Genomic DNA, 11,655 nt, shown 5'->3' with positions numbered 1-11,655 from the left:
CACAGTAAAAATAGGCAACGCGTTTCACGGGCTCAATCCCGCTTCATCAGGCCAATCAAAAAGGAGCATACAGCTTATCAGCATCAAAACCACACTGAGCGCCTCTGTGTGGTTTTGATGCTGTTAAGCTGTATGCTCCTTTTTGATTGGCCTGATGAAGCGGGATTGAGCCCGTGAAACGCGTTGCCTATTTTTACTGTGGAGTATAAATAAATTGTTGTTTGACTGTTGATGCCACAGTCCTTCCTTTGTTTGCTTTGTCTGCATGGATGGGATAGGCCCACCACTGCCCCATCGGTTTTAAGCTCGTTTAAGTGACTTTTATTCTATTGGCGCCTCTGGAAAGCTTCTACATATTGCTAAGTCCACCCTTGGTGGAGGGTTGTACCCATCTTCTTCCCATCTACAGAGAGCGACTTTTAATCCTGAGTGGGGTCAGGTTAATCTCCCCACCTGCCTTCACAGTGGTTGCCTAATGGTAACCCTGGTTTGTGAGTATTAAATTGTTATATTACTCATTATTATTGATCATCTATACAATATCACAGTATTGGGCTCTTGGTGTCCTCCCTCCCTTTAACGCATACATGTAAAAACGGCGCCGGAAAATTTGGATGCAGGGTGAAACCGAAAATCATCTCACCCTGTTCCTGCACAAGTCCCAGCGGCCAGCGGTGTTTATTACTATTCCCCCTCCAGGCAGCAGTGGGGAAAGACAATACGGCTGCCAGCTGTTGCTGGCGGCTGAATTACATTGCTTTTAAAGTAATTTGGGCTCCATCTTTTGTTGGCGCCCAAATTACCTTCTAAGCACCACTATAGCCATGATTCGCACTATGGCGGCGCATGGTGCGCCCAAATTTCCCATTGCCCATTTTTGGTCTTCTTCACATTTTAACATCCTGCATTAGTCAGATATTGAAATAAATCTGATCACGAATCACCTCAAATGCCTCCATACCACCCCTCCCCCCCCCCCCCTCCAATTCTACATCTAAATGATATGGCCATCGATTCCTATCCACCACCGAATCACAGGTCCTGCTCCACCATCTGTTCTGGGGAAAATAGCACAGCAGAAAAACTTCCTTCTCCATTTTTATGTATTTCAATTTTGTGCTGCTTTCTCCCAAGACAGTTACAGTAACATGAGAGTGGCTGACCACTGGGAGAAATGGCTTGTTAGCACAGGAGGCGTTATCTCTCCTTCTGAAAGTCTTGACAAGCACCTTCTATGTTACAAGTGCATTTACAGGAACACGAAGGGTGGTTTTCTTTGCAGTTATTCTAAACTGATTACTAGCAAAAGGAAAACCGTTTTTCGTAATGGATGGCAAGGATGGATAAAATGAGGGAGATGTTTATGTAGCCTCTGCTTTCATTAAGTGCTGATGGAATTATGTCATTACACAGGTACTCTAGGCGCGCCTTGTTGTGGTATTTTATTGCACATCACACATACCTTCTGCATATTACCCGAGGAAATTATGTGAACCACGCAGATAAACAAGCCCATTAACCTCCCGCTTGCCTGAACCCAGGGCAGATACAGATTTGTTCTCGCATTTTAAATTTATTTATCTACTTTTGTCTTTAGATATCGTTCTACATAAAGGAAACCTGAGATCTGTAAGGGCCCTTTTCCATGGATTAGTGATGCGAATGCGGCTACCTCGCCACATCACATCACTACCTCTGCTGGCCGGGGGGGGAATGCGGCTCTGCGAGTATCTGTAGCATGCTGTAGATTCTCGGATCGCTCCGCACGCAATGGAAACTGTTTAATAGCCGAGCATTGGGGTTTAAAACACCCGCAGTTCTGTGTAGCCGCCGCATCGCACCGCATCTAATGGAAGAAGAGCCCTTGTAAGAAAGATTTGATGCTTACCCAGGGCTTCCTCCAGCCCCATGAGCACCGCTGCATCCCTCGCCGTCCTCCCAGATGCCTACGTTCGGCCGCAATCAGCCACGGTATTCTGGTTCGGTGGCATCAGTCGTGCTCTTGAGACCGTCTGGCACATCTGAGCCAATTACCGGGACAGATGCAAGGAGAACAGAGGACTGTGGGAGGACGGCAGGGGCGCAGCGGTGCTGGAGGAAGGCCCAGGTAAGTATCAAATCTTTCTTATTACTGATCTCTGGTACACTTTAAAAAAAAAACAAAAAAAGCTGTTGGCGTTATGGATAAGATTTACATCTTGGGACGAGTTTTGTTTTGCAACTATGTAGTTAAAGAACTGTATATGATGGGATACTGTGTATAACTTAATAAGGTAAATGGAATATCTACGAGATCTGATCTAATATCTGGTGGGGCACTGTGGCAGGGAGGCCTGATCTGTGGCCTGATCGATATCAGGGAGAGATCAGTTCTTCACCACGTGTTGCCAGATGGCTGAGTGCAATCATGTGATCAGATCTCACCTCTCCTTCCTGTGTAGGCACAGTGAGGCATGATCATATGATAGCAACCAGCCAATCAGAGATGCCTCGATCACATGGGCCTCCATGAACTGATCATTTTTTTGAAGCCCAGCAACTTGGATTTTTTTTAACCTTAGTAGCTTGTTTTCCATAAACGTGAGAGGCATTTTTACTCGCAAAACTGGCCAGTCTAACAAGCTAGTGGAGCCCTGAAAAAAAAAACATGAAATGCTTATTTGTAACATTTTACAGAGCCCTAAATAACAATATAGTGGTACATAAAATACAATTACAAAAAACATACAAAAACACAAGTGTATAAAAGCAAACTTGAACAGGATTTAAAACAATAAGGTGGCCAATGGAGATAGTCAATGGTTGGGGACTATAAACACATCCATATAACTACAGATTGCATGACAAGCTCATGGTGAACCAGAACTCCTAGGAGTGTGTAAGGGGCTGAAAGACATAAAAAAAAAACCCTCCTTACTAAAAGGCTATGCAAAACAGAAGTTTGCCTTCTCAAAGCGGATCCAAGATGAAAAACTAACTATAACAAGTAACTTGTCTATATATCTTATCTGAAGTTTAGATAGTTTACACAGTAAATCTAGCTGCAAACAGCTTCAACATTTTATGATTATTGATTCCTGTGATACAATGAGAGCAGCCATATTCTGCTTGTCACAATTTACACAAGCAAGCTAATCTGCATCTCCAGCCCTCAGCCTGTGAAAACATCACTCCCCTCTGCCTCTGAAATCTCTGGCTAGTAACCTCCTCCTCCTACCCAGACTGAGCTCCCATAAGCCCTTGCTACTAAGGTTTAGAGTGCCAAGGCACACTGGAGAAGCTGTGGGCGAGGCTTGTTTAGTTTATAGGGAATTAGAGTATTAAAACAGAAAAAAGTATTTGGCTTGAGGAATGCCCTATAAACTATATGAAAGGAACACAATTATGCAATGAGTAAAAGTTTATCTCGGATCCACTTTAAAACAGAAGGTATTTGAGATTATTCAGGTTGGAATGAGCTCTGAGGTGTCCCACAATGCATCACTGCTGAATATGCAATTCCATCTCTTTGTTATCCCCGATAGCTAAACACACCTCCAGAACGGCTGGAATGCAACTTAATTGTACAGAATCACAATAATCCAACATGCGTACAGACTGATTGGGATTGGTTGATCCTCATCTGGACCTGGGACTCTGATCTACATAAGAGACAGTGGTGGATGACCTGGGACTCTGATCTACTGTACATAAGAGACAGTGGTGGATGACCTGGGACTCTGATCTACATAAGAGACAGTGGTGGATGACCTGGGACTCTGATCTACATAAGAGACAGTGGTGGATGACCTGGGACTCTGATCTACATAAGAGACAGTGGGGGACCTGGGACACTGATCTACATAAGTGACAGTAGGGGACAGTGGACACTCAGCTACACAAGTGACAATGGTGGGGAACTGGAGAAAACCTTCTACATAAGTGACAGCAGTTAGGGACAAGAGGGTGAAACCATCAGCACAAGATTATAAACATATTGATAAGGGCTTCTTTTTAAGAAAATATATATGTACCGTATATCAAGACTTAAAGCATAGGAAATTCTCAAAACAAACCTCGGAATCTATAATTAGTGATCCCCCCACCTTCTCGCTACACAGATCAGAAGCTACCTTACTGTGTGCTGTTCACAACCACCTCCCCATTAACAGCAGTCTGTACACAGACCTCGCTGTACTCCAGCTCTGCTCTGTTTCTTGGTTGGTCACATGTTACCCTGTCGGCCCGCCCACAACCACGGCTGTGGATAACTGTAGTATTTATCCAATATCTGCATATCAGGTCTGATCTGGACCCAGGTGGAGAGGGAAAGGGTTGCAGATAGCTGGCTAATTGCAGAGTCAGGCCACAGAGGCCGTACTATGGTGAATACATAGTGCTGTTTCTGGAGAAGTGTGTAAATCAATCAGGTGGTCATTAGTGATGGATGGCATTGGCATTATTGAATAAAGGCCCATTTGGTGCTGATCTGGCCCGTTTATGATATAGATGCACTTATCCTATAGCCACAGTCCTCTACCATGTGGACACTTGTAGCCAGGAGCCCCTCTGACACTCCGGAGACGTGAGGTTAGCTCTGGTGCTCTTTATATAAGGCTGCTGGAGGAGAATGGACCGTAGTGAGGACCTGGTTCTGGAAGACAAACACCTTCACCCTCTCGAAGACCCAGAGGAAGATGAGCAGGACGCTGACATACTGAATCCAGCCGAATTTGATCATCTCCCAGAATCCCGGCTGATATGTGCCCCTTATTAAGGACACAACTGGCATCAATTCTCAGCAGGAAATAAGAGAAATAAAGGAAGGAGGAGAGGAAATGAAATGTAACATTTGGTGACCATTCGGCGGAGATGGAAGAGACAGGCATGTGTCGGAAGGTCGTCCAGGGTACAGAGGATCCAAACATAGAATAAGCTTCAACCAGACATCTCTACAACATATTGTGTCACCAATCTGAGCAACTTCTTCAGATATCAATAAATAGACATAGTTAACTTACGCCAGGCAGAAAAGAGTCTAGCCTAATTGACACTCGCAATGCAGATGTGTATTGATCATGCTACCTGTGTGTTGTTTCTAAAATGCTATAGATACAGATGATAAAATTCACTGTATGTTGATGAAAAATCTCTCCTCCCCTATGTAGGGTAGAAAGGCAGTAATAATCAAGACTGAGTGAATTTGATGGGTAAATGCAGTATAACTGAGGTGCCAGAACAATATAATGGATCAGTGGATAGGATTGAGGCCATGTATGTCTGAAGGTGCGGAGTTTACCCTTTCTAATCCTATTTCAGACTATGTCCAACATTGGCCTTTTCCAGCACAAGTCCAATGTCGGATGTAGTTCAACATAACAAAATGTCTGCCGCTAGGAGGCGGTGTTGACAGATAAAATCTGGCACAGTGTCAGCCCCTTTAAAGTGTAACTGTCGGGCATAAAATCAATTCTTTATTTTTATCTGGTAAGCAAGTAATAAGGGAGCTAATCAGGCAATCCAAAAGTTAAAATCCCTATTACTTTTCTTGTTGATAAATGATCATTCCCCAGTTTACCTGACTCTTATTTGGTACGTTGCCGCACAAAGGAAGTTGCAGGGCATGCTGGGTTGTCCTTTTTTGCTTCTCTGCTTTCCATTCAGACTTAACTAATGCGGCCTGATTGGCTAAAGCCTCTTTCCCTCCTGTTTTCCCCTCCCACACCTCTGTTTCTCTCTGATTGGCCAATATTTCTCATGCTGAGACAATGCACTTTTTATAGTGGAGGGCGGGCAATGCATACAAAGTCTGGAAGAGGAGAGTAGGGGAGGAAATGACATCAGGATTGGCTTTAACCACATAACGACCGCCCCCAGCCGATGGGCGGCGGCAAAGTCTGGGCCCAAACGACCGCAATACGCCCATCGGCGGGGGCGGCTGCGGGAGTGGCTATGCGGCGATCGCGTCATTCGTGACGCGATCAGCCGCCGGGGACTGGCTCCGCCCCCCGTTCGCCGTAACCCGCCGGCCGTTCGGAAGCGCCGGCGGGTTACTGGCATCCGGATCGCCGCTGCAACAGTGTATAATAGGCTTTGTAATGTATACAAAGCCTATTATACTGGCTGCCTCCTGCCCTGGTGGTCCCAGTGTCCGAGGGACCACCAGGGCAGGCTGCAGCCACCCTAGTCTGCACCAAACACACTGATTTCCCCCCCCCCTGCCCCCTGATCGCCCACAGCACCCCTCAGACCCCCCCCTGCCCACCCCCCAGACCACTGTTTGCACCCAGTCACCCTCCTAATCACCCATCAATCACTCCCTGTCACTATCTGTCAACGCTATTTTTTTTTTAAGTCCCTAATCTGCCCCCTACTCCCTCCTGATCACCCCCCCACCCCTCAGATTCTCCCCAGACCCCCCCCAGACCCCCCCCCCCGTGTACTGTATGCATCTATCCCCCCTGATCACCTGTCAATCACCTGTCAATCACCTGTCAATCACCTGTCAATCACCCGTCAATCACCCCCTGTCACTGCCACCCATCAATCAGCCCCTGATCTGCCCCTTGCGGGCAATCTGATCACCCCCCCACACCAATAGATCGCCCGCAGATCCGACATCAGATCACCTCCCAAATCCATTGTTTACATCTATTCTCTCCTCTAAACACCCACTAATTACCCATCAATCACCCCCTATCACCACCTGTCACTGTTACCCATCAGATTAGACCCTAATCTGCCCCTTGCGGGCACCCAATCACCTGCCCACACGCTCAGATTGCCCTCAGACCCCCCCCTTATCAATTCGCCCGTGCAATATTTACATCTGTTCTCCCCTGTAATAACCCACTGATTACCTGTCAATCACCCATCAATCACCCCCTGTCACTGCCACCCATCAATCACCCCCTGTCACTGCCACCCATCAATCAGCCCCTAACCTGCCCCTTGCGGGCAATCTGATCACCCACCCACACCAATAGATCGCCCGCAGATCCGACATCAGATCACCTCCCAAATCCATTGTTTACATCTATTCTCTCCTCTAAACACCCACTAATTACCCATCAATCACCCCCTATCACCACCTGTCACTGTTACCCATCAGATTAGACCCTAATCTGCCCCTTGCGGGCACCCAATCACCTGCCCACACGCTCAGATTGCCCTCAGACCCCCCCCTTATCAATTCGCCCGTGCAATATTTACATCTGTTCTCCCCTGTAATAACCCACTGATTACCTGTCAATCACCCATCAATCACCCCCTGTCACTGCCACCCATCAATCACCCCCTGTCACTGCCACCCATCAATCAGCCCCTAACCTGCCCCTTGCGGGCAATCTGATCACCCACCCACACCAATAGATCGCCCGCAGATCCGACATCAGATCACCTCCCAAATCCATTGTTTACATCTATTCTCTCCTCTAAACACCCACTAATTACCCATCAATCACCCCCTATCACCACCTGTCACTGTTACCCATCAGATTAGACCCTAATCTGCCCCTTGCGGGCACCCAATCACCCGCCCACACCTCAGAACGCCCTCAGACCCCAGCCCTGATCACCTCGCCAGTGCATTGCTTGCATCTATTTCCCCCCTCTAATCACACCTTGAGACACCCATCAATCACCTCCTGTCACCCCCTAGCACACCTACCCATCAGATCAGGCCCTAATTTGCCCCGTGTGGGCTCCTGATCACTCGGCCAAACCCTCAGATCCCCCTCAGACCCCCTTCCGATCACCTCCCCAGTGCATTGATTGCATCTATTTTCCCCTCTAACCGCCCCCTGAGACACCCATCAATCACCTCCTGTCACCCCCCTAGCACTCCTATCCATCAGATCAGGCCCAATACATCCTGTCATCTAAGAGGCCACCCTGCTTATGACCGATTCCACAAAATTTGCCCCCTCATAGACCACCTGTCATCAAAATTTGCAGATGCTTATACCCCTGAACAGTCATTTTGAGAAATTTGGTTTCCAGACTACTCACAGTTTTGGGCCCGTAAAATGCCAGGGCAGTATAGGAACCCCACAAGTGACCCCATTTTAGAAAGAAGACACCCCAAGGTATTCTGTTAGGTGTATGATGAGTTCATAGAATATTTTATTTTTTGTCAAAAGTTAGCGGAAATTGGATTGTTATTGTTTTTTTCACAAAGTGTCATTTTTCACTAACTTGTGAGAAAAAATAAAATCTTCTATGAACTCACCATACCCCTAACGGAATACCTTGGGGTGTCTTCTTTCTAAAATGGGGTCACTTGTGGGGTTCCTATACTGCCCTGGCATTTTAGGGGCCCTAAACCGTGAGGAGTAGTCTAGAAAACAAATGCCTCAAAATGACCTGTGAATAGGACGTTGGGCCCCTTAGCGCACCTAGGCTGCAAAAAAGTGTCACACATGTGGTATCGCCATACTCAGGAGAAGTAGTATAATGTGTTTTGTGGTGTATTTTTACACATACCCATGCTGGGTGGGAGAAATCTCTCTGTAAATGGACAATTGTGTGTAAAAAAAATCAAAAATGTGTCATTTACAGAGATATTTCTCCCACCCAGCATGGTTATATGTAAAAATACACCACAAAACACATTATACTACTTCTTCTGAGTACGGCGATACCACATGTGTGACACTTTTTTGCAGCCTAACTGTGCTAAGGGGCCCAAAGTCCAATGAGTACCTTTAGGATTTCACAGGTCATTTTGAGACATTTGGGTTCAAGACTACTCCTCACGGTTTAGGGCCCCTAAAATGCCAGGGCAGTATAGGAACCCCACAAGTGACCCCATTTTAGAAAGAAGACACCCCAAGGTATTCTTTTAGGTGTATGATGAGTTCATAGAAGATTTTATTTTTTGTCACAAGTTAGCGGAAATTGATATGTATTGTTTTTTTTTTCACAAAGTGTCATTTTCCGCTAACTTGTGACAAAAAAAAAATCTTCTATGAACTCACCATACTCCTAACAGAATACCTTGGGGTGTCTTCTTTCTAAAATGGGGTCACTTGTGGGGTTCCTATACTGCCCTGGTATTTTAGGGGCCCTAAACCGTGAGGAGTAGTCTAGAATCCAAATGCCTCAAAATGACCTGTGAATAGGACGTTAGGCCCCTTAGCGCACCTAGGTTGCAAAAAAGTGTCACACATGTGGTATCGCCGTACTCAGAAGAAGTAGTATAATGTGTTTTGGGGTGTATTTTTATACATACCCATGCTGGGTGGGAGAAATCTCTCTGTAAATGGACAATTGTGTGTAAAAAAAATCAAATAATTGTCATTTACAGAGATATTTCTCCCACCCAGCATGGGTATGTGTAAAAATACACCCCAAAACACATTATACTACTTCTCCTGAGTACGGCGGTACCACATGTGTGGCACTTTTTTGCACCCTAAGTGCGCTAAGGGGCCCAAAGTCCAATGAGTACCTTTAGGATTTCACAGGTCATTTTGCCACATTTGGTTTCAAGACTACTCCTCACGGTTTAGGGCCCCTAAAATGCCAGGGCAGTATAGGAACCCCACAAATGACTCCATTTTAGAAAGAAGACACCCCAAGGTATTCCGTTAGGAGAATGGCGAGTTCATAGAAGATTTTATTTTTTGTCACAAGTTAGCGGAAAATGACACTTTGTGAAAAAAAACAATTACAATCAATTTCCGCTAACTTGTGACAAAAAAAAAAAATCTTCTATGAACTCACCATACATCTAACGGAATACCTTGGGGTGTCTTCTTTCTAAAATGGGGTAATTTGTGGGGTTCCTATACTGTCCTGGCATTTTAGGGGCCCTAAACCGTGAGGAGTAGTCTTGAAACGAAATTTCTCAAAATGACCTGTGAAATCCTAAAGGTACTCATTGGACTTTGGGCCCCTTAGCGCAGTTAGGGTGCAAAAAAGTGCCACACATGTGGTATCGCCGTACTCAGGAGAAGTAGTATAATGTGTTTTGGGGTGTATTTTTCCACATACCCATGCTGAGTGGGAGAAATATCTCTATAAATAGACAATTGTGTGTAAAAAAAATAAAAAAATTGTCATTTACGGAGATATTTCTCCCACCCAGCATGTGTATGTGTAAAAATACACCCCAAAACACATTATACTACTTTTCCTGAGTACGGCAATACCACATGTGTGGCACTTTTTTGCGGCCTAACTGCGCTAAGGGGCCCAAAGTCCAATGAGCATCTTTAGGCTTTACAGGGGTGCTTACAATTAGGCACCCCCCAAATGCCAGGACAGTAAACACACCCCACAAATGACCCCATTCTGGAAAGTAGACACTTCAAGGTATTCAGAGAGGAGCATAGTGAGTCCGTGGCAGATTTCATTTTTTTTTGTCGCAAGTTAGAAGAAATGGAAACTTTTTTTTTTTTTTTTTTTTGTCACAAACTGTCATTTTCCGCTAACTTGTGACAAAAAATAAAATCTTCTATGAACTCACCATGCCTCTCACTGAATACTTTGGGATGTCTTCTTTCCAAAATGGGGTCATTTGGGGGGTATTTGTACTATCCTGGAATTTTAGCCCCTCATGAAACCTGACAGGTGCGCAGAAAAGTCAGAGATGCTTGAAAATGGGAAAATTCACTTTTGGCACCATAGTTTGTAAACGCTATAACTTTTACCCAATCCAATAAATATACACTGAATGTTTTTTTTTTTATCAAAGACATGTAGCAGAATAACTTTCGCGCTCAAATGTATAGGAAATTTTACTTTATTTGAAAAATGTCAGCACAGAAAGTTAAAAAAGTCATTTTTTTGACAAAATTCATGTCTTTTTTGATGAATATAATAAAAAGTAAAACTCGCAGCAGCAATCAAATAGCATCAAAAGAAAGCTGTATTAGTGACAAGAAAAGGAGGTAAAATTCATTTAGGTGGTAGGTTTTATGACCGAGCAATAAACCGTGAAAGCTGCAGTGGTCTGAATGGAGAAAAAGGCTCTGGTCCTTAAGGGGCGAAAAGACTGTGGTCCCGAAGTGGTTAAAATAGCCACAGTTAAAGAAGGAAATGCTAAGAAGGATTTTCTCTTTTTTTACTGTACAAAAATCACTAAAATGAAAATGTGGACAGTGCAATACATGTGTTATGTAAGTAGAGCAAGTATTTATCAACTTATATATGTGCTTTTTTCTGAGATAGTATGGCTGACAGCTCCTCTTTAAATCACAGTGTTGAACTAAGACTGACACTGATCGCTGCCAGCTACACCCTCCACCCCGCGGTACGTAATTTAAATATTACATGGTCGCATTTGGGCTGATCCCTAGGGGTGCGGTTGCTGGATCTAGTCCGGCATGGCGTCACCTTATGTGGATTGAAGTCCGATACTCCACGTATTCCACAAAGTCCATACTCCAGCACCACATAGTTATGAAAATTATGGTGGCGCATGTGCAACGGGGACAGAGCTGGTGTCACCCTCCCCTCCATGCCAGGTTGCCTCACCGCTCTAGTGCGAGGAGGTAGAGACCGCAGCTACAACCCCTCCCATAAGGCAATGCAGGAAGGAGGAAGGGTTGCAGCCCATGACACGTCCACCACTATAGGCCACAATTGTGGAAGGATAAGTGACAGGCTGGTCACACCCCCTTCCAGAAGACCAATTATAGAGCAGACTACCTGAAGAATAGACAGGAGGAC

The 11,655-nt window shown here is 45.2% G+C and overlaps 1 protein-coding gene across 9 annotated transcripts in view; it reads right to left on the bottom strand.

Annotated features, from left to right (window-relative positions):
- Window positions 1-334: 334 nt before the first annotated feature.
- The window catches only part of TMEM231 (transmembrane protein 231), a 39,884-nt gene continuing 28,563 nt past the window's right edge, over window positions 335-11,655 (bottom strand). For all 9 annotated transcript variants that reach the window (XM_068260795.1, XM_068260793.1, XM_068260792.1 and 6 more), the window contains exon 8: window positions 335-4,743. In XM_068260795.1, the coding sequence (XP_068116896.1) occupies window positions 4,571-4,743 (173 nt within the window). In that variant the 3' untranslated portion in view covers window positions 335-4,570. The remainder of the gene's footprint in view (window positions 4,744-11,655) is intronic.

Source organism: Hyperolius riggenbachi, chromosome 11 (genome assembly GCF_040937935.1).
Source record: "Hyperolius riggenbachi isolate aHypRig1 chromosome 11, aHypRig1.pri, whole genome shotgun sequence".
NCBI classification, from domain to species: domain Eukaryota; kingdom Metazoa; phylum Chordata; class Amphibia; order Anura; family Hyperoliidae; genus Hyperolius; species Hyperolius riggenbachi.
Note: the sequence above shows the minus strand (reverse complement) of the source record. Positions and strands in the feature narration are given on the sequence as shown.